This window comes from Macaca fascicularis, chromosome 15 (genome assembly GCF_037993035.2).
Source record: "Macaca fascicularis isolate 582-1 chromosome 15, T2T-MFA8v1.1".
In the NCBI taxonomy this organism is placed as follows: domain Eukaryota; kingdom Metazoa; phylum Chordata; class Mammalia; order Primates; family Cercopithecidae; genus Macaca; species Macaca fascicularis.
Window position 1 is genome coordinate 107525689 of NC_088389.1, and position 24665 is coordinate 107550353.

The following is a 24665-nucleotide window of genomic DNA, read 5'->3' on the forward strand; positions in this document are numbered from 1 at the left end:
CACGACACGAGAACTTCATAAAGCATACACAAGTATCAATAGCTGAATCGATCAAGCGGAAGAAAGGATATCAGAGCCTGAAGATCAATTTAATGAAATAAAGCATGAAGACAAGATAAGAGAAAACAATGAAAAGGAATGAACAAAGCCTCCAAGAAATATGGGACTAAGTGAAAAGACCAAACCTACGTTTGATTGGTGTGCCTGAAAGTGATGGTGAGAATGGAACCAAGCTGGAAAACACTCTTTAGGATATTATCCAGTAGAATTTCTCCAACCTAGCAAGATAGGCCAACATTCAAATTCAGGAAATACAGAGAACACCACAAAGATACTCCTTGAGAAGAGCAACCCCAAGACACATAATTGTCAGATTCACCAAGGTTGAAATGAAGGAAAAAATGTTAAGGGCAGCTAGAGAAAAAGGTAAGGGTTACCCACAAAGGGAAGCCCATCAGACTAACAGTGTATCTCTCTGTGGAAACCCTACAAGCCAGAAGACAGCGGGGTCCAATGTTCAACGTTCTTAAAGAAAGAATTTTCAACCAAGAATTTCATATCCAGCCAAACTAAGCTTCATAAGCAAAGGAGAAATAAAATCCTTTACAGACAAGCAAATGCTGAGAGATTTTGTCACCACCAGGCCTGTCTTACAAGAGATCCCAAAGAAAGCACTAAATATGGAAACGAACAACCAGTATCATCCGCTGCAAAAACATACCACATTGTAAAGACCATGTATACTATGAAGAAACTGCATCAACTAACAGACAAAATAACCAGCTAGCATCATAATGACAGGATCAAATTCACACATAACAATATTAACCTTAAATGTAAATGGGCTAAATGCCCCAATTAAAAGACACAGACTGGCAAATTGGATACAGTCAAGATCTATTGCTGTGCTGTATTCAGGAGACACATCTCACATGCAACAACATACATAGGCTCAAAATAAAGGGATGGAGGAATATTTACCAAGCAAATGGAAAGAAAAAAAAAAAAAAAAACACAGGGGTTGCAGTCCTAGTCTCTGATAAAACAGACTTCAAACCAATAAAGATCAAACAAGACAAAGACGGGCATTACATAATAGTAAAGGGACCAATGCAACAAGAAGAGTTAACTATCTTAAATATATATGCACCCAATAAAGAAGTACCCAGATTCATAAAGCAAGTTCTTGGAGACCTACAAAGAGACTTGGACTCCCACACATTAATAGTGGAAGACTTTAACACCTCACTGTCAATATTAGACAGATCAATGAAACAGAAGGTTAACAAGGATATCCAGGACATGAACTCAGCTCTGCAACAAGCAGACCTAATAGACATCTACAGAACTCTCCACCCCAAACCAATAGAATGTACATTCTTCTCAGCATCACATTGTACTTATTCTAAAATTGACCACATAATTGGAAGTAAAACATTCCTCAGCAAATGCAAAAGAATGGAAATCAGAAAAAACAGTCTTTCAGACCACAGTCCAATCAAATAGAACTCAGGATTAAGAAACCCACTCAAAACTGCACAACTACGTGGAAACTGAACAACCTGTTCCTGAAAAACTACTGGGTAAATAACGAAATTAAGGCAGAAGTAAATAATTTCTTTGAAACCAATGAGAACAAAGACACAATGTACCAGAATCTCTGGGACACAGCTAAAGCAGTGTTTAGAGGAAAATTTATAGCACTAAATGCCCACAGGAGAAAGCGGGAAATATCTAAAATCAACACCCTCACATCACACTTAAAAGAACTAGAGAAGCAAAAGCAAACAAATTCAAAAGTTTGCAGAAGACAAGAAATAACTAAGATCTGAGCAGAACGGAAGGAGACAGAGACATGAAAAACCCTTCAAAAAATCAATGAATCCAGGAGCTGGTTTTTAGAAAAGATTAACAAAATAGATAGACTGCTAGCCAGATTAATAAAGAAGAAAAGAAAGAAGAATCAAACAGACACAATAAAAAATGATAAAGGGGATATCACCACTGATCCTGCAGAAATACAAACTACCATCAGAGAATACTAGAAACACCTCTACGCAAATAAACGAGAAAATCTGGACGAAATGGATAAATTCCTGGACACATACACCTTCCCAAGACTAAACTAGGAAGAAGTCGAATCCCTGAATAGACTAATAACAAGTTCTGAAATTTAGGCAGTAATAAATAGCCTATCAACCACAAAAAAGTCAGGACCAGATGGATTCACAGCTGAATTCTAGCAGAGGTACAAAGACGAGCTGGTACCATTCCTTCTGAAACTATTCCAAACAATAGAAAAAGAGAGATTCCTCCCTAACTCATTTTATGAGGCCAGCATCATTCTGATACCAAAACCTGGCAGAGACACAACAGAAAAAGAAAATTTCAGGCCGATATCACTGAAGAACAACGATGAGAAAATCCTCAATAAAATACTGGCAAACCAAATCCAGCAGCACATCAAAAAGCTTATCCACCACAATCAAGTTGGCTTCATCCCTGGGATGCAAAGCTGGTTCAACATACACAAATCAATAAACGTAATCCGTCACATAAACAGAACCAATGACAAAAACCACATGATTATCTCAATAAATGCAGAAAAGGCCTTTGATAAAATTCAACACCCCTTCATGCTAAAAACACTCAATAAACTAGGTATTGCTGGAATGTATCTCAAAATAATAAGAGCAATTTATGACAAACCCATAGCCAATATCATATTGAATGGCCAAAAGCTGGAATCATTCCCTTTGAAACTTGGCACAAGACAAGGATGCCCACTCTCACCACTCCTATTCAACATGGTATTTGAAGTTCTGGCCAGGGCAAACTGGCAAGAGAAAGAAATAAAGGGTATTCAAAAAGAAGAGAGGAAGTCAAATTGTCTCTGTTTGCAGATAGCATGATTGTATATTTAGAAAACTGCAACACCTCAGCCCAAAATCTCCTTAAGCTGATAAACAACTTCAGCAAAGTCTCCGGAAACAAAGTCAATCTGCAAAAATCATAAGCATTCCTATACACCAATAATAGACAAACAGAGAGCCAAATCATGAGTGAATTCCCATTCACAACTGCTACAAAGAGAATAAAATAGCTAGGAATCCAACTTACAAGGGATGTAAAGGACCTCTTCAAGGAGAACTACAAACCACTGCTCAATGAAACAAAAGAGGACACAAGCAAATGGAAAAACATTCCATGCTCATGGATAGGAAGAATCAATATTGTGAAAATGGCCATACTGCCCAAAGTAATTTATAGATTCAATGCTATCCCCATTGAATCTGCTATCTCCATTGAATCCCCATCTGTGAAGAAAGCTACCACTGACTTTCCTCACAGAATTAGAAAAAACTACTTTAAATTTCATATGGAGGCCAGGCACAGTGGCTCAAGCCTGTAATCCCAGCACTTTGGGAGGCCAAGGGGGGCGGATCACGAGGTCAGGAGATCAAGACCATCCTGGCTAACACAGTGAAACCCCATCTCTACTGAAAAATACAAAAAACTAGCCGGGCGAGGTGGCGGGCGCCTGTAGTTCCAGCTACTCGGGAGGCTGAGGCAGGAGAATGGCGTGAACCCGGGAGGCAGAGCTTGTAGTGAGCTGAGATCCGGCCACTGCACTCCAGCCTGGGCGACAGAGCGAGACTCCGTCTCAAAAAATAAAAAAATAAAAAAATAGAAAATAAAAAATAATAAATAATAAATAAATACATAAATAAATTTCATATGGAACTAAAAAAGAACGTGTACAGCCAAGACAATCCTAAGTAAAAAGAACAAAGCTGGAGGCATCACGCTACCTGGCTTCAAACTATAGTACAAGGTACAGTAACCAAAACAGCATGGTACTGGTACCAAAACAGATATTTAGACCAATGGAACAGAAGAGAAGCCTCAGAAATAATGCCACACATCTACAACCATCTGATTTTTGACAAACCTGACAAAAACAAGCAATGGGGAAAGGATTCCCTGTTTAATAAATGGTGTTGGGAAAACTGGCTAGCCATATACAGAAAACTGAAACTGGACCCCTTCCTTACACCTTACAAAAATTAACTCAAGATGGATTAAAGACTTAAACATAAGACCTAAAACCATAATAACCCTAGAAGAAAACCTAGGCAATATCATTTAGGACATAGGCATGGGCAAAGACTTTATGACTAAAAAACCAAAAGCAACCGGGTGCAGTGACTCACACCTATAATCCCAGCACTTTGGGAGGCCGAGGCGGGTGGATCACGAGGTCAGGAGATCGAGATCTTCCTGGCTAACATGGTGAAACCCCGTCTCTACTAAAAATACAAAAAATTAGCCGGGCGTGGTGGTGGGCGCCTGTAGTCCCAGCTACTTGGGAGGCTGAGGCAGAAGAATGGCATGAACCCGGGAGGCAGAGCTTGCAATGAGCCGAAATTGTACCACTGCACTCCAGCCTGGGCGACGGAGAGAGAGTCCATCTCAAAAAAAAAAAAAACAAAAATCAAAAGCAATGGCAACAAAAGCCAAAATTGACAAATGGGATCTAATTAAACTAAAGAGTTTCTGTACAGCAAAAGAAACTATCATAAGATTGAACAGGCAACCTACAGAATGGGAGAAAATTTTTGCAATCTATCCACCTGACAAAGGCCTAATATCCAGAATCTATAAGGAACTTAAACAAATTTACAAGAATAAAACAACCCCAACAAAAACTGAGCAAAGGATATGAACAGACACTTCTCAAAAGAAGACATTTATGTGGCCAACAAACATATGGAAAAAAAGCTCATCATCACTGGTCATTAGAGAAATGCAAATCAAAACCACAATAAGATACGATCTCATGCCAGTTAGAATGGCAGTCATTAAAAAGTCAGGGAAAAACAGATGCTGGAGGGGATATGGAGAAATAGAAACACTTCTACACTGTTGGTGGGAGTGTAAATTAGTTCCAGCATTGTGGAAGACAGTGTGGTGATTCCTCAAAGACCTAGAACAAGAAATATCATTTGACCTACCAATCCCATTACTGGATATATACCCAAAGGATTATAAATCATTCTACTACAAAGACACATGCACACAGATGCTTATTGCAGCACTATTCACAAAGACTTGGAACCAACCCAAATGCCCATCAATGATAGACTGGATAAAGAAAATGTGGCACATATACACCATGGAATACTATGCAGCCAAAAAAAATAAAGGGTGAGCTCACATCCTTTGCAGGAACACGGATGAAGCTGGAAACCATCATTATCAGGAAACTAACACGGGAACAGAAAACCAAACACCGCATGTTCTCACTCATAAGTAGGAGTTGAACAATGAGAACACATGGACACAAGGCAGGGAACATCACTCACTGGGGCCTGTCAGGGGTAGGGACACTAGGGGAGGGAGACCATTAAGAGAAATACCTAGTATAGGTGATGGGTTGATGGGTGCAGCAAACTACCATGGCATGTATCATGTATATACCTATGTAACAAACCTGCATGTTCTGCACATGTATCCCAGAACTTAAAGTATAATTAAAAAAAAAAAAGTTCTAAAAATGTGCGTCAAATTAATGATTATTTACAGCACCCCAAAATCCAAAGTAACGTGGCAGCTGCTTATAAACAGAACCCTTTCAAAAGAGAACTGCTCATATTATGAAAATTAAAAACGCTAAAGTTATTTATAGGAACAGAGAAAACAAGTCCTTTTAGGTTCGATGTTACTACATAACTGGAAAATATAAATTCTAAGTTTGAATTCAGTGATGACAGCAAATTTTTTTTTTAATTATTATACTTTAAGTTCTAGGGTACATGTGCACAACGTGCAGGTTTGTTACATATGTATACATGTGCCATGTTGGTGTGCTGCACCCATTAACTCGTCATTTACATTAGGTATATCTCCTAATGCTATCCCTCTTCCTACCCCCTCCCCACAATAGGACCCGGTGTGTGATGTTCCGCTTCCTGTGTCCAAGTGATCTCATTGTTCAATTCCCACCTATGAGTGAGAACATGCAGTATTTGGTTTTCTGTTCTTGCGATAGTTTGCTGAGAATGATGGTTTCCAGCTGCATCCATGGATGACAGCAAAATTTGACTTGATTCCTTTTTTTTTTTTTTTTTTTTTGAGATGGAGTTTCGCCCTTGTCCCCTAGGCTGGAGTGCAATGGTGTGATCTCGGCTCACTGCGACCTTCGCCTCCTGGGTTCAAGTGATTCTCCTGCCTCAGCCTCCCAAGTAGCTGGGATTACAGGCATCTGCCATCACACCGGCTAATTTTTGTATTTTTAGTAGAGACGAGGTTTTACCATGTTGGCCAGAGTGGTCTCAAACTCCTGACCTTAAGTTATCTGCCCTCCTTGGCCTCCCAAAGTGCTAGGATTACAGGTGTGAGCCACCACACCCAGCCTACTTGATTCCTTTTTTGTATTTACTAACAATTCAGGAGCTTTTAAAAATTGACCTATTACCCCAACATCTTTTTACCTCTGAACATTTGAGTTGCGTCTTTAAAAGGCAGATTCCCTGGATAACCATCCTTTAGTTCCCTGATATGGTTTGGATGTGTGTCCCCTCCAAATCTCATGTTGAAATGTGATCTCCAATGTTGGAGGTGAGGCCTGGTGGGAGGTGTTTGGGTCAGGGGGGCCAATCCCTCATGAATGGCTTGGTGCCCACCCTGCAGTAATGAGTTCACCTGAGATCTGGTTGTTAAAAAAGGTCTAGGACCTCCCCACTCTCTTGCTCCCTTCCTTCCCATGTCATATGCCAGCTCCTCCTTTGCTTCCTGCCATGTATGGAAGCTTCCTGAGGTCCTCACTAGAAGCAGATGCTAGCACTATGCTTTTCCTACAGCCTACAGAAGCATGAGTGAAATAAACCTCTTTCTAAATTACCCCGTCTCAGATATTTCTTTACAGCAACGCAAAACAGACTAATACATTCCCTCTTGCCAAAACTATTCAGTAGTGTTCCATCTCCCCTCCACATATGTACACACACACGCACACACGCGAGCACAACACACACACACACACATATGCATTGGCAAAAGATCTCCAGAGCCCTCTTTCCACCATAATAAGTCCCCTATGTCTTCTACCTCCCAGGGTTTAATGACTCTGGCTCTTTTATGACAGTAACAGTATTGACAGGCTTCACAGGTAGAAGCTCTTCATCCTCTCACATTCCAGTTTCCAAGAGACAAGGAAGTGATGCCCACATTCTGCCAGCTTCCCAATGCTACTTCAAGCCTAACCTCAAGAAAAACATCTGGTGTTAAGCAAAGCAAAATCCAGACAGGTGCGGTGGTTTGCATCTTTAATTATAGCACTTTGGGAGACTGAAGCTGGTGGATGGCTTGAGCTCAGGAGTTCAAGACTAGCCTGGGCAATATGGTGAGACCCCCTCTCTCTAAAAAAAAAAAAAAAAAAAAGCGTAAAAAAATTTAAGAAGAAAGAAGCAAAATCTTTTACCATTGTTCTATTTTTTGGTAGCTCTGCAAACTAAAATCAAGATAAATAACAAAAGGGTCTGCACTCCTTCTAATTCCCTAAATCTGAATATCATTGTTATCACTACCAACAACAGTCATATCTTTGTGCCAATGTATTTGTTTCATATTATTTTGCTATTTGTCAAAAATTATGATAATGATTTGCTTATTGACCACATTTCTTTTCTACTAAATAACATGTGTAGTTTCACAACAATTAACCAAACTTCTTAGTTTACAAGATACTTAAACAAAATATTCTCTAGTGCTTGGCTGTACCACACATTTGTGCTGTTGAACAACTTTCCTCTTGGCTGAGATTCCCAATTACCTTCATTTTCCTTCTGCTCTGTCACAGAGATAAATGATTGTGCTTACTTAGTTTAGTTGAGAGCACAGTTTCCCACAGAGCATTTTTATAGACATTCATTGCCAGGGAAATATTTAAGGCAGGTTTACAAAGGCCATCAGTTCTACACCTTTACAAGAATTACACACCTCTTGAACCTTTTCCCCTCCAAACTGTGGAAGAGACAGAAGAACTGAAGGACAGAGTCCTTAAAAGAGTTGAGTCAACATAATTCTGGTCTTCTTTTAGAATTATTTCAATCTGTTCATCACTGTTTTTCACTTTCCTGTGTTGAATACTTTTAAGAAAACTGTCTACCATGTTCAAAATGGATTGGCGGTGCGGGGAGGGAAATGCTTTCTACAAAAACCAGAACAGTGTCCTCTGTGAGTAAATAATGGAATTTCTGTGGTAATTTTGTGGTTCCAAAGTTGACTGACAATTTCCAGCTTGAAAACCACCGTTTGGAAGCAGGAGGCTCCACTGATCGAGATGAAAGAGAGATTACTAGAGGAACTGATGACGGTGTGTTCACGACCCCAGGGCTTAAAACGATTTGAGTGAAGATGGAATATGTTCCAAGACAGGCGAGCAAAGGAGGTAACATCTGACTATAAAAGCCCTGACACAGTATCACCAAAATGAAGGGCACGTATTTTGCCATCCAAACAGTATGTCATAAACCAAGCATGGAAAAGTATCAGCAGATATTTCAACCTGGGAACTTGGAATTCTGGTCCCTATCATGCTGTCTTGGGGCAAGAATCACCTCTGGCAGCGATTACAATGGCCAGAGGTGTTATCCAGCTCCCTAACAGAGCTGCAGCAGTTCCATTTAATATTCTTCTGTAGTGAAACAGCAAAGGCCCCTCATGCCTATTTTTAAATGCACATTTTTAATATTCAATATAATGCTACTCTTTAACAAACTCTTTACTCCCTGCCTCTCTGATGAAGCTTCCTGTGGTCTTTAAAGAGATTGTTAACCCAAGAATGGATTGCATTCTTTCTACATGAGCAGGCCGGGAGACACTCCATTAAGCCTTCCGGTATTTAATAGGAAGTGCCGTCTCTCACCTCTGAGGCGATGAGCCAGTTGCTCGGTGATGAGCTCAGGAGCCTCCTGGAGAATCTCCTTCAGCACGAGGGAAGAGGAAGACTCTCGGAACTCAACGTTGGCATCGCTCTGCTCAACCGGATTAATGACTTTGACAACTGCTGATTCTAAAGTTTTGTCTTCACTATAAAGCAAATGGAGGGGAGGAGGAGAAAGGAATATGGCATGTCTTATTACTTTTGGGAATGTTTAAATCTCTGCTCTCACACAAATGACTTCCTCTCAATGACCAAAAATACGAGGGAACTCACATGACCCAGAAGATGGGAGCCTTATTCTACGTATTTTCACATTTCATTTAAACTATTTATTTTCCCCCAAATTATTAAAATACCTTCATACCTTACCAGCTTTATCCTGTGCTGCACTCTTGGAAAATAATAGTAGCTAACACTATTGGACTTCCACCACAGGCTGGAGACTATTATAAATACTTTAGGTGTATTATCATATTTTAAACTAGAAAATAACACTGTAAAATGAATTCTATAGGCCGAGCACGGTGACTCATGCCTGTAATCCCAGCACTTTGGGAGGCCGAGGCAGGCGAATCATGAGGTCAGGAGTTTAACACCAGCCTGGCCAATGTGGAAACCCCATCTCTACTAAAAATACAAAAAATTAGCCAGGCATGGTGGCAGGTGCCTATAATCCAAGCTATCTGGGAGGCTGAGGCACGAGAATCACTTGAACCACATAGGCTGAGGTTGCAATGAGCCAAGACCGTGCCACTGCACTCTAGCCTGGGCAATAGAGCAAGACTCCGTCTCAAAAAAAAAAAAACAAAAAGAGTTCTATAAAATGCACTAAAAACGACACTAGAAAATGACACTAGAAAATCCCCATTGTATAAATAAAAAAAACTGAGGCACAAAGAGGTTAAGAAATTTGTGCAACATCACACATCTACTAAGTAGACTAGCCAGTGTTTAAACTCCAATAACCTGGCTCTAAAGCTTGCAAATCCAGTCACTGTGGTGTAGAAAAAACACTACTGGGCCTATTTTCCTTCCACCATCATTCTTTATATGTGAGACAGAGGTGGCTTTTAGCAAAGGCAGGAAGAAAAGTTTGGATCAATCCAATTTTATTCTTTCTGCCTGTCAAAAACAAATGAGTGGCAATGAAAGAAATAAAGATTTCAATTTATTTTTGAAAAGCATTCTATTTCATAAACAATTCTAGAGCTAGAGTTCACAATCCCAGCCTCAAAATCAGTCTAAATTTTTCCATTTTAATTGATAACAAAACTATTCCTCAGATTTTGATTGATTGACACACACTAGTTCCACAATTCACATTCCAATTGCATTGTATTTATCTGTGTCTCTTTACATCAGTTGGTTTGAAACAGTTAACATGGCTGGGCATGGTGACTCACGCCTGTAATCCCAGCACTTTGGGAGGCTGAGGCAGGCGGAGCACCTGAGGTCAGGAGTTTGAAACCAGCCTGGCCAACATGGCGAAACCCCATCTCTACTAAAATTACAAAAATTAGCTGGGTGTGGTGGCAGATGCCTGTAATCCTAGCTACTCAGGAGGCTGAGGCAAGAGAATCGCTTGAACCTGGGAGGTGGAGGCTGCAGTGAGCCGAGATTGCGCCACTGCACTCCAGCCTGGGCGACAGAGCAAGAATCCATTTCAAAAAAACAAAAAAGAAAGAAAAAGAAAAAGAAATAGTTAACATGTAAATTTTGTCAAGCATATGATTTCCTGAATACCAGTCATTGAAGTCAGTCAAATAAACTACCCAGAACTTTTAGCCATGTGTAAATGATCAATAAATATTATTCAAATAATTTCATTCAGTTTCAAACAGCATGAGGATAAAAGCAGCCACACATAGGCAGGTTATTTTCAAAACTCCTCATGAGTAAATGAATTGTATGATAGATATCACAATACATTCATACCTAAATATGCTTCCTAAAAAGTTAAATACAAAATTATTAAGTAGAAAAGGTTTTATTTCATGTATGCTAAGGTCAGTGTCCACTGGTTAAGGTTATCAACAACTTGCAAATCGCCAAACTGTGAAAAACTAACATTTTAAACTACTGAAGTGTTTAACTGGTGAATCTTCATTCAGTAGCAGTAGAAAGCTTATCAAAAGGACATCTTCATAAAGTTCTTGATGGCAGAGAATTGGTCTTATTCCTCCTTAGGCACCTGTAGATTTTTGCATGAGTTAGCAATGCTTAAGTATTTATTCAAAGAGTCAGAAGATAAAAGTTCTAATCCCAACTCTTCTGCTAACTACATGTGGTTCTTTGCTTTTGTTGTTGTTGCTTGTTTTGTTTTGTTTTTTTGAGACAGGGTCTCGCTCTGTCATCTAGGCTGGAGTGCAGTGGTGTAATCACAGCTCAACCATGAGATGCAATTGCAGCCTCAACCTCCCAGGCTCAAGTGATCCTTTCACCTCAGCCTCCTGAGTAGCTGGGACCACAGGTGCGTACCACTATGCCCAGCTAATTTTTTTGTACTTTTTGTAGAGACAGGGTCTCACCATGTTTCCCAGGTTGATCTCAAACTCCTGGGCTCAAGTGAACCTCCTGCCTTGGCCTCCAAAAATGCTGGAATTACAGGCATCAGACACCATGTCAAGCCTGCATGTGGTTCTTTGGACAAGTCGTTTGTGACACTGAGTTTCAAGTGTCTTATCCATAAAATAAAAAGTTTGAGCTACATGAATAATAATAATTAAAAAAAAGATCCTTCTCTTATAGTATAAAATGCTATGAATGAATAAATAATCAAACGATCTTCATAGCCCATCTCTACATATTTTTCCATGTCACCACTGAGATTTCTTTCCTAAGAACCATTCCATTTTATCTAGTGTTTAATTTCAATTTTTATTACACATGTTCGGCATCAATACATAAGACTACTGTATTGCTATAAGAAAGTGTTTGAAATGGTTTAAAAACTATAATTTTAGGCTGGGTGTGATGGCTAACACTTGTAATCCCAGCACTTTGGGAGGCTGAGGTGGACAGATCACTTGAGGTCAGGAGTTCAAGACCAGCCTGGCCAACATGGAGAAACCCTGTCTCTACTAAAACTACAAAAATTAGCCAGTCGTGGTGGCACATGCCTGTAATCCTAGCTACTCAGGAGGCTGAGGCAAGAGAATTGCTTGAACCTGGGAGGTGGAGGCTGCAGTGAGCCAAGATAGAGCCAATGCATGCCAGCCTGGGAGACACAGCAAGACTCTGTCTCAACAAAACAAAACAAAACAAAACAAAAGAAACCTCTATAATTTGGTCAATTTTACAATAACTTTACACTTAAAGATTTCATATCTGAAATTCAAAAGTAAAAATGAAGGATTAGCATGACCCAAATTTTGGCATAAGAGAAGAAAAAGATATTCCCTTTCCTCTGCATGTCCTCTGCTTTGCTGTTGTTATTGTTGTTTTGGGATTTTGGGGTTTGTTTTTTGCTTTTTGTTTGTTTTTTTTGTTTTTGTTTTGAGATGGAGTCTCGCTCTGTCGCCCAGGCTGGAATGCAGTGGCTGGATCTCAGCTCACTGCAAGCTCCGCCTCCCGGGTTTACACCATTCTCCTGCCTCAGCCTCCCGAGTAGCTGGGACTACAGGCGCCCACCACCTCGCCCGGCTAGTTTTTTGTATTTTTTAGTAGAGATGGGGTTTCACTGTGTTAGCCAGGATGGTCTCGATCTCCTGACCTCGTGATCCACCCGTCTCAGCCTCCCAAAGTGCTGGGATTACAGGCTTGAGCCACCACACCCGGCCTGTTTTTTTGTTTTTTTTTTTTTTTTAAACAGTCTCACTCTTTTGTCCAGGTTGGAGTGCAGTGGTGCGATCTCGGCTCACTATAACCTCCGCCTCTTGGGTTCAAGCAATTCTCATGCCTCAGCCTCCAAGTAGCTGGGACTGCAGGCATGCACCACCACCCTAGCTCACTTTTGTACTTTTAGTAGAGACAAGGTTTCACCATGTTGGTCAGGCTGGTCTCGAACTCCTGGCCTCAAGTGATTCATCCGCCTTGGCCTCCCAAAGTGCTGGGATTATAGGCGTGAGCCACCAAGACCAACATGTCTGCCTTTAATACATCTGCCTAAACCACAAAAGTCCTGAGTAAAGTGACACTTTGCCCAGAAGAACCTTCATTGAAGGATTAACTCGCAGAGCTTCACAATGGATCTTACCTCGCCAGCACGTTGCCGCCAACAAGTGTTACCGATAACTTCCCTTCATCATTTAGTTGATGCAGGTTAATTTCATCCCGGAATATGTGGAATGATTCGGAAATATTTAGCTCTTCTAAAATAAACCTCGTCTCGGTGAAGTAGTTGAATTCAGTTCTTGGTATGTTCAGCACTGGTAAACACAGAACCCCTGGTGGACTGACCTACCAAGAAAACAGTTGACTGAATTACTGAAAATAGCAGGAGGAAAGAATACAATTACATTTTCTCCAGCCTCAGGGTAACTGGGAAAAGGAATGGGAGTCCTCTGGCCTCACTAAACCACTTGGCGTTCATAACCAAATTTTCCTGAACCCAATTAACAGGGCCTTATGCTCTGAGTGGCCCCTAACATTTTTTAACCTCTTGTTACCCTGCTTGAAACGTCTCATGCTTTATTTAATGTCTCATTTTAGACCCTGCACCATTTGTATATATAAATATATATTACATATAAATAAAATTTAAATAAATAGATAACATATAAAATATATTTATATATAAATTTAAATATATGCATATATATAAATTGTGCAGGGGCTAAAATGTAAATATGTTTATATATAATACACATTCTCTTCTTTAAGAGTAATAAACTCACATATCTTTATAAACTTGGCACAAAATCAGGACAATTGAGGCAGGGTGGGTGGGGACTGTGGGGACAGAGGAAGGCACATATGTTGCATCTAAGTGGAATGCCTGTCACTCAGCCCCAGCCAATGTTTCACATGTAAAAATTCAGGCCCAGTTTTGTTAAAACTTTAAATTACCAGGCTGGGTGCGGTGGTTCATGCCCGTAATCCAGCACTTCAGGAGGCTGAGGCAGGCAGATTATGAGGTCAGGGGATCGAGACCATCCTGGCTAACATGGTGAAACCCCATCTCTATTAAAAATACAAAAAAATTAGCCAGGCATGATGGCAGGCACCTGTAGTCCCAGCTACTCAGGAGGCTGAGGCAGGAGAATGGTGTGAACCCGGGAGGCGGAGCTTGCAGTGAGCCAAGATTGTGCCACTGCACTCCAGCCTGGAGGACAGAGCAAGACTCCATCTCAAAAAAAAAAAAAAAAAATTTAATTACCCAAGAGAAGCTATAAGTCTAGATTTGGGGTATTATTTGTGAAATTTAATTACTACAATTCATTTTGTAAAATTCAGAATGTCAGTAGAAATTCATTTATGAGTCAGCTTCAGCCTAGAGACTATCAGATTGTGATCTCTACTGATTTCTTAAATCATAAAAAACATTTTTTATTAACAAGTCTCTTAGAAAATGGATCTGTGGCAACCAGAGAAAACAGGAGATAGGAAAGAGGTAGAGAATTGTAGAGTTACAACAATAAACTTGTTTTTGTACGGGAATGTAAAAAATAAAGGCACTTTAAAAATTACTATGAATATACAGCAATAATCCTAACTATCACTGAGAGAATGTGGGGTTCAGTGACATGGAATTTGTGCATAAAGTAAATGGCCTTTACTGTCACACCATCACCAGCTTGTCACAGTTTTAACATCTTTATCATCTGTCTCCTCTTTCTAGCATTAAGAAAGCAGGGCTTTTTGATGGTTTTGTTCAGTTATGTTTCCAGTGTGTAAAACAGTCTGGCACATAGTAAACATTTAGTACATATTTGTTGAATGAAAGAAACGAATCAGCCACTGCTATAGCATACAAAGCACGAAGCCACTCCAACAAAGTGGGTTTTCTCCCTCCTCTCATGCTAATACTGAAGCACAGTTGCATATTAAGTGTTAACAACTTACGTATGGCTAGTTACTTTTCCTAATGAATGGAAGGTTCTATCTAACTCCCGATATTGAAACTGGAGTGGGGAAGAATCAATATGTAAATCAGGCATGTGGCCTGAGCCTCTCCTGGCAGGACCTATTCTGAAGTTGATGTCACAAGAACTAGGTTCCAGCCCCAGTCTCTACTGCGTAAGTTTGAGAAAGCCAGTTTCCTCTCTGAGACTCTGCGTTTCCTATCTGCAAATGCGGCTCACTTACCAGAATGAGGACTTAAATGGGGTCGTACGCATGAGGCAGAAAAACTCTTTCCTTATCCTACATGTTTGTACTCTGAGAGGGAGTAGTTGGGTTTATTGAAGAAAATTTAAATAGAGACACAGGCCACTAGCCAGGGGGGCCAGTAAACTAAGAGAGAGGCAGAGAAATATAACCAAATTCTCAGTATGAGACCTTACAGTAATTCCACATTCATCGCCATGCTTACTGGCAAACCTTTGAAGAAGAAGAGAATCCACATGTATTTTTATTTTTATCTATGTGTTTTGTCTATCACAATTATTTTTTCTACTCCTTTTATTGGATGTCAAGACATTGTAGTAGGTGGTAGTGGTGGCATTATTATTAAATCATTTCCAAGTCCATGCCACTATCACTCTAAAAATCGGTTTGGTTTTGTCAACTCCATGTTCTCTAGATAAGTAACATTTTCTTCTAGGAGTCAAAATACCAGTTAACAAAATTAGTGTTAATATGCATGTCTTAACAGAGGCACATTTATCTCCTCATATCAATTAATCTCCCTTGTAAAGTTCAACAAATTTTAAGATAAATTTGATATAAAGCCCACATGTAGAGATCAGAATATTTTACCCAGCGTTTTTATCAGCTTCTGCCCTACAGCAGTTCTGGCCACCCACAGCTCATTCTGGAAGACTAGGCTTCGTGTGAATTTAAATCGCTTTAGACCAGCTCTGCCTACTGTCAGGGTCCAAGGATCCAAACAAAATTGCAATAAAACAAATCAGATTCTGAAAAATTAAAAATTGCGTGACATTGAAAATAGCACCTAGACACTCATACCATACATTTTTAGGCTTTAAGTTAATAAAAAGCCCATCATCATGAGCTCATCAGTTTTATAGATTTAAAGTTTTAAAGTCATTTGTTGAAAGGTCTTTTCCACTCCCATAGGTGCATCGTATGCTTCACAGAATAAAAAGAGTCTTCCTCAAGGGAGATGATCACTAACTGAGGATGATCTTGCTGCACAAAGTCAGGGCTACAAGGCAAAACCAAACAAGGACCGACAGGAAACAGATTTGACATGTAATACCTGTCACTGAAAACTCTAGCCAGTGTGCTCTGCCATTCATGTACTGTTAACACAAGTTATTCTGCACGTATTTTTCTGCTCCCAAAGGCAGGACTATCAGCAAGGATGACAAAGGAAAACAAGAAATCTGATTCTTACTTTTATTAGTTCTATGAATTTCCATAAAATTAATCAATTATTATGAACATTTTAAATGTTTTATTTGAAAACATTGTCCTTATTGAAACAATGTTTTATAAGGAGAGTTGGAAAGAAATAGCCAGAACAATGCCTAACAGATAGTAGGTGCCCAATAAATATTTGCTGACTCATGGATGATAATACTTTATGCTCTGCAACAATAAATCAGAACATTAAAAATTAAGTTAATAGGTTCCTTTGTTTTGAGAAAATGTTTATTCTTAAAAGTTACATAATAATTCAAAATATAAGAAGTATTACCCTTTTTTTCCCTCACCTTGTCTAGAAAGTAAGCATATGTGAAGGTCGAAATGAGAGAATCCAAGTCACATGATTTAGGCCCAATAACCACATGGACCTTCTCCAAGCGTTTGCTTCGATTCTGAAACAAATTCAAATAAAACATCACAACTTAACTGGTGACAGATTAATATAAACATATTTTTATCTTTAAAAATATATGCCTTATCCCTATTTATACACAACGGCAGAAAATCATAAATTTATCATGAAGTTTTACACGAGAACATAAAAATTGTACAGTGTTTAACACTCTGAAATATTCACTCAAACTCTAGTAAACTTTCCAGAAGAGAAAATGTGGTTTTATTAAGATTACTCATAATTTAACTTCATATGAACTCTATCTCTGAGTCATAATTTTTTAATATCATTTTGTTCTCAGCGGCATAGTATTCTATATCATTTCTTTATATAAGAGGTTCTTAATTTAAGAAACAAAATGACTTTTTTCATATGTGTCTGGCATGCAACATAAGCAAACAGACACAGAGTTTGGTAAGGATTTATTTTTTTCATGTCACATTTTGGGTAACAAGGTATGTTCTCTCTGTATTCTATTCTATAATTTAGTAAATGAAACTTGTAACACTTTAGTCTGTCAGAAAATAAAAATTAGTTGTTCTTGTTTTTTTTTTTTTTTTTTTTTTTTGAGATGGAGTCTCGCTCTGTTGCCAGGGCTGGAGTGCAGTGGCCGGATCTCAGCTCACTGCAAGCTCCGCCTCCTGGGTTTACGCCAATCTCCTGCCTCAGCCTCCCGATCCCAGCACTTTGGGAGGGCGAGACGGGCGGATCATGAGGTCAGGAGATCGAGACCATCCTGGCTAACATGGTGAAAAATTAGTTGTTCTTAAAAAGTGTATGTAGTCAGCCAGGTGCAGTGGCTCATGCCTGTAATCCCAGCACTTTGGGAGGCTGAGGCAGGCGGATCACGAGGTCAGGAGATCGAGACCATCCTGGCCAACATGGTGAAACCCCATCTCTACTAAAAAATACAAAAAAAAAAAAAAAAATTAGCTAGGTGTGGTGGCACATGCCTGTAGTCCCAGCTACTCAGGAGACTCAGTTTCATCAATTCAATTTACTATTGTCACCCAAACAATAAAAACCTGCTAGTGCCAGGCACTGGTTGAGGCAGAGGAATCGCTTGAACCCAGGAGGCGGAGGTTGCAGTGAGCCAAGATTGCACCACTGCACTCCAGCCTGGCGACAGAGCAAGACTGCATCTCAAAAAAAAAAAAAAAATGTATATACTTACCCCTCTGGAAGAGAAGACTTGCTATTTCATTTTCTGGTTAACTAAACAGTTATTTGAAAATTCCTTTGTGGAAAGCTGACATTCTTTTGAAACTTCCGAAGAACCAACCACTTCTAGTAAATGTCATAGTAAAACTATCCAATACAGATAATTGTCATATAAATTAATAACTTTAGGGTATGTCAGAGATGACACATGTACATACTTTCCCCACTTTTCATCACTTGTTTTAACTTCTCATTTTAGAACTGCCTAGAAAGCCAACTTAGTTGTAATACTGTTCCAAAGGCTATATAAAAGGTTAGATTGCTCATGACTGTTTTAATTTTTTAAAAAAAGTATTTATATGCAGAATAAAAATGAAGTATTATTTAGTAATCTACTACATACTTTACAAATGAATCTAAAAATTTGTCAGTGTTTGTATGGAACTGCTGGTATCAGAGTCAAACACAATAGGTCGTGGCTCAATAAATATAACAAACCAAATCTTTGAGGGGGCTAGGTTAGTCTATCATTATAGACAACGAAAGCAGTATAAATAAATATTTTTTTCAAAATTGAGACACTGATCCTCAGCAAAACAGCAAGATTTAAAAGTATGATATAAACTCTCTGAAGATAATTACAATCCCTTCCCTCGTTACGACCAAATCCAGCTTCCATTTCTTCCTCTCCCAGTATCCTTCCCCTACACTCATAAATTTATAGCTGGCTCACTTGGCTCAATGTGCTTTAAGGGTTCTAGTCTAGGTCCAGTTCTCACTCTCAATGTCAGACTGCTTCCCCTGGGCAAGACAGTCAAATATTCTAGGAGCTCCTAAAGAAAGGTAGGTAAATGGAATTACAGTCTATTACAACACAAACAAACACATTAGGAAATCATATTACTGCAGAATGCTATTCTTCCCAGAAGCTCAAAGATCTAAGTAGACATTACCTCATTTCTCTTCCCAAATCTTATAAGGCAGACAGTAAGAAGATTAGCAGCACTTTTTACAGGTCAGAGGAGTCTGTGATGGACCAGGGTGGTTCCCAGAATCCCATGGCGCAGTGCAGTAAGCCCCATCTCCTCTGTCCTGTACTAATGCCATAATGACTTCTTAACACTCTGAGGACCTCAGCGTCCACACAAGTGAGCATTGAATTCACAGAGAAGAGAGAATGAAATACAGCAAGACTTCAGACATTTGTGAGATCAAAATTACCCCCAAAGCTGACCTATTTGCTTCTTATCTAGGCTTGATCATTCCCTGACATAGCTTTATGTTCGACCCTCAACTTACACGAAAGAAGACATGGGGAGTGTAGCAAGATTTGTGTGCCAATTCATTAACAAGCCCAAAACCAATTATACTTAAGAAAAGGTGCTAAATGAAGACTGCAACCCCAAAGCATGCTACACAAACTCTCACAACTCAGGAACCCTGTAAGATAATTACAAGGTTAATTTACATGGATTAAATGTAAATTAATTAATCTTCCTTTGCTGATATATCTCTCTCCATTTAAAAAGAAAAAGGTATAACAGGTGAGGACCATAGCATACCCCACTGCAAAATTTTGAGGTTCTCCTTGGTGCCACATGCCTCTCTTTTCTTTTTCTTTTCTTTTTTTCCCCAGGATGGAGTTTCACTCTTGTCACCCAAGCTGGAGTGCAATGGCATGATCTTGGCTCACTGCAACCTCCCAGGTTCAAGCAATTCTCCTACCTCAGCCTCCTGAGTAGCTAGGATTACAGGCACCTGCTACTACGTCCAGCTAATTTTTGTATTTTTAGTAGAGATGGGGTTTCACCATATTGGCCAGGCTGGTCTCAAACTCCTGACCTCTGGTGATCCACCCGCCTCGGCCTCCTAAAGTGCTGGGATGACAGGCGTGAGCCACTGCGCCTGGCCAACATGTCTCTCTTTTCATGTTCCCTCATTTCTCTCCCCACTTCCCTTCGTCCTATGCATCAAGTTCCTTCATGGTCATGGCCTCTTCCAGTGCTATTCACCCACATTTGCCATCCCCAGAGCATATACAGTTTCCAGGCTTCAGCACTCTCTTTCCCCCTCCAACCCCATCCATCAAAATATACCATCTTGGTGCCCAGGCTCTCAAGGATGTATCTACTCCTCCGCCAGCAACTCCAATGAATATATGCCAGTGAGTACTCCTGAGTTAACATGTCACCAATGTAATATGCTCTCATTGTAGAGAGACCCTCCAGAAATCATGCCATAATCCAAAAAGGTGACTGGAAATTTCAGCCCAGCTTAGAATGGCAGACCAGACAGAAAGGGACAGCCCAACCAGAAGGTACCTTTTGTGCCACCAGTAAGCTCTGAAAGGGATAGGCTTGGCCTCAGAATATCTCAGATGTTCCTAAGTGCCCAATCCGTACCAGTAACCACTGATAAGACAGAATTGCGGGGCAGCAAAGGGTAACCATGCTCAAAGTCCTGCTTGCTTGGAGGAATAAAACATAAAATTAGTCATGTAGACTCACCCTGTAGGTGAGCTCAAGCTTTTCAAATTGGAATTAAAAACTAGAGAATATAAGGCCCACTCTCAAGCTCTCCCCCACAAATGACCTTGGCCATGCAAACAGAGCAAACACAGGGGTCCAGCCAAGGCAGAAAAGTCTGGGGACTGATTTCAGGCATCTGGGGCAGGTAATGGGAGGTCCCCATGGTTCTGGTGCACCCTGAGGGAATGGGCCCATCTGTAGGGGCAGCAAGTGAAACTGACTAGTTCACAGAACCCAAAAGAGACTCCTGACCCCAAAGATCCTCTGCACTCCTCACTGAAGATCCGTGGGCCCCTTCCTATCTCACATCTCCACATAATCAGAGACTCACAGGTGCTCAATCTTAATACTGATGTCCCTTGATACAGTTCAAATTGTGCTATGGATGATTCACAAACAGACAAATCACGCCTATATAAAAGGGACAGTAATAATAAGGATAAATGTACAGTTTCATCAATTCGATTTACTATTGTCACCCAAACAATAAAAACCTGCTTATGCCAGGCACTGTTCTAGGCTCTGAGGATATAGCAATAAACCAAATGGACAAAAATCCCATCCCTCACTGCACTTGCAATTTAGTGCATGGAGAACTGATGAACCAAATAATCAGATAATTTAAATGGAGAAGAAGAAATCATGAAACGGGGAATAGCGTATGCCGAGGCGAGGCTCATTAGAAAGTGGCATTTGATGCCCATCAATGATCAACTATATAAAGAAAACGTGGCACATATACACCATGGAATACTATGCAGCCATAAAAAAGGATGAGTTCTTGGCCTTTGCAGGGACATGGATGAAGCTGAACCCATCATTCTCAGCAAACTAACACAAGAACAGAAAACCACTGCATGTTCTCACTCATAAGTGGGAGTTGAACAATGAGAACACATGGACACAGGGAGGGGAATGTCACACAATGGGCCTGTCGGGGGCTGGAGGGCTGGGGGAGGGATAGCATTAGGAGAAACACCTAATGTAGATGACAGGTTGATGGGTGCAGCAAACCAACAAGGCACATGTATACCTATGTAACAAACCTGCATGTTCTGCACATGTACCCCAGAACTTAAGAGTATAATTTAAAAAAAGAAAAGAAAAAGAAAAAGAAAGTGGCATTTGAGTGAAGGTCTGTAGGGTAGGGAAGTAGGATTAAGGGTGTCTCAGGCCAAGGGAAGAGTGGGTCCCAAGGCCCTGAGGTGAGAGCAGGTCCAGCATGTTCAGCAAATGATTATTGCCTAGTGTATACATTTTCCAAATATGACTTTGTAAACTCCTAGGCTGGAGGGACTGAGTCTGCTGAGTAAACATCCATGCCCTAATATCAACCAACACAAGCACACCAAGCATCAAGGAATCTCAAAAGACAGGCAACCCTTTGTGAATGCCTAAACCCAGTGCTGCCCAAACCCAATACAAAATGAAATATGATAATGGATTGAAAGAGATACTACACTGCTTTGTTATCTAGATACACTTCCAAAATAGATGGACAGAATCTTTCCATAATCAATGTAAAAAAGAAAGTATATTGACTATGCCAGTATTTCAAATCACTTTAATATGCTTTCAAAGTGTAATCCTATATACCACTAAAATGAGACTTCTTAACTTCTTATCTCTTTTTAAAAGCCCACAAAATGCCTACATATTCAGATTCAACGGCCCATTAAATGAAGCTGCACTTGTTAGGCAAAAACACTTTCAAGTCACCCAGAAGAACTGACCAGAAAGAGGGCTTCCTGGGCCCTCCTATAAGCCTAGGCACCTCCATTTGCTCTTTCCTTCCCCTACCTGCTTAGAAGCAAGGTTGCTGCTGCCATAAACCTTTCAATAAAATGTCCCAGTCCTATGGGTTCTCCTTGCCCGCTGCCCAGAAAAACCAATGCACCGAGAATAGCAAATATATCAGCAAAGAAAGAGTTTAATCATCACAGGGCCAGCCAAGTGAGAAGTCAGGAGGTATTTCTCAAATCTGCCTCCCCAAGAATTCAGAGGCTAGGGTGTTTGTTTGTTTGTTTGTTTGTTTGTTTGTTTTGAGACGGAGTTTCACTCTTGTTGCCCAGGCTGGAGCACAATGGTGCGATCTCAGCTCACTGCAACCTCCCGGGTTCAAGCAATTCTCCTGCCTCAGCTTCCCAAGTAGCTGGGATTACAGGTGCCCACCACCATAGCCTAGCTAATTTTTCTTTTTAGTAGAGACAGGATTTCACCATTTTGGCCAGGCTGGTCTCGAACTCCTGACCTCAGGTGATCCACCAGCCTAGGCCTCCCAAAGTCCTGGGATTACAAGTGTGAGCCACTGCGCCCAGCCTGAGGCTAGGGTTTTGAAGGGTACTTTAGCAGGCAGGGGCTGGAAAGCTGAAACAATTGATTGGCTGGGGATGAACTCACAGGGGTGTCTAAACTCTTGTCTTTGCATAGCTGAGTTATTGAACACTTACTGTGTGCAGGCTGAACTGCTTTTGCTCATATTTGTTTTAAGGCGGTAATAGTCATTTCCTTGAACTCATCCCCTCCTTGTTCAAAAATGGAAACTGTACTTGTAAATACTAACAAAAATTCACAAGCTTAGTGTTATGGGAAGGGCTTGAACTTTGCTAAGGAATAGACATACTGCTGTTGTGTTCCTATTAGCTTTAACTTCCCTGAAGGACCCCTAAGGGAAGTATCCTGCATAGCCTCCTGAGATGTTTTCATTTTCCAGCCATCCCACTGTTGCGGGGAGATGCATGCTTTTATTACCCACTGGTTCCTTCTAGCTTAAACAGGTGCCCTATTCTAGGAGTTTGACCTCCGTGGTTTCACAGATCTTTATAATCTCTTCACCTTTCCTTTTTGAGGCTCAAGAGCTGCAATCTTGGCCAGGCGCGGTGGCTCACGCCTGTAATCCCAGCACTTTGGGAGGCCGAGGCAGGCGGATCACCTGAGGTCAGAAGTTCGAGACCAGCCTAACCAACATGGTGAAACCCCATCTCTACTAAAAGTACAAAATTAGCAAGGCCTGGTGGCACATGCCTGTAATCCCAGCTACTTAGGAGCCTAAGGCAGGAGAATCACTTGAACCTGGGAGGCAGAAAAAAAAAAAGAGCTGCAGTCTTTTTCATTTAGCCTCCTGTGAACATGTATCTAGTTCCCAAATCCTTTCCTTGTGTCTTCTGACCTTGTGCTGTCTGTGTCCTTTCACTGTGCTCGGGCCTCCAGGTTTGAGTCATGCAAAACCACCTAACAAACAACTGAGCCTTAGGAAAAGCTAGAAGAGCTTCTGCTACTAAATGATCAACAGCAAAGGCAGTCCAAGAGTTTTAAAGCCCAAATGAGAAAGAATATCCCCGCCACACACACATAGAACCCTACACTCACGTCACCTAAGGTTTATATGTTAATGACTTCATAAACTATGTTCATTATAAAACGTTTGTAGAAACTCACAAAAAGCCCCTAATTCCCAGTTAATTACTATATTAAATGTATTCCTTCTCATCTTTTTTCTATACTTCTATGAGTGCTCTCTTTTGCAATAGTGTGATCCTATTACACATATTTTTTAACTTCTCTTTTTAAAATTAACAGCACTCTAAGTATTATTTTCAACTTCTAAAATTAAATCTTGTTGTGACCATAGGTGACTTTTGTTTGCTTTTGTAACTCCAGCTGCCAGCCTACTGCTTTGTACATGGTAAGTGTTCAATAACTACTGAAAAAAGTGAATGAATGAATGAGTGATCACATTTAATGTATATAGTATTTCTTAATATGGATCGCCATGCTTTAGTCAATCCTCTATTGTTAGAGATTATAATATTTTAACTTTTGTGGTATAAATAAAACTGCAGTGAATACTTTGGAAGATAATTTTTGTATCTATCCCTAGTTATCTCTTCAGGATAAATTCCTGGATCTTAAATTTCTGGGTCAAAGAATGTATTTTAACGTTCACCAGAAAATTACAGAAATTTACCTTCCCATCCATAAAAATACCTAGTTTTCAAACCTTGTGTATTTGAGCATTATCATGTTGATAGGTAATATTGTGTAATGCATGTTTATTGTGATTATGAGTGTTTTAGATCACTTTTATATATGGACATAAAAACAGTGTCTTCACATAAACATATTATTTGTGAATTTTTCTCTG

At 40.1% G+C, this 24665-nt stretch overlaps 1 protein-coding gene across 17 annotated transcripts in view; it reads right to left on the reverse strand.

Annotated features, from left to right (window-relative positions):
• Positions 1-24665, reverse strand: part of PRUNE2 (prune homolog 2 with BCH domain) — a 293852-nt gene that overhangs the window by 224589 nt on the left and 44598 nt on the right. For all 17 annotated transcript variants that reach the window (XM_074017698.1, XM_074017695.1, XM_074017696.1 and 14 more), the window contains exons 2-4: positions 16726-16830; positions 13143-13345; positions 8930-9093 (exon numbers count right to left, since the gene is read on the reverse strand). In XM_074017698.1, coding sequence (XP_073873799.1) covers positions 8930-9093; positions 13143-13345; positions 16726-16830 — 472 coding nt within the window. The remainder of the gene's footprint in view (positions 1-8929; positions 9094-13142; positions 13346-16725; positions 16831-24665) is intronic.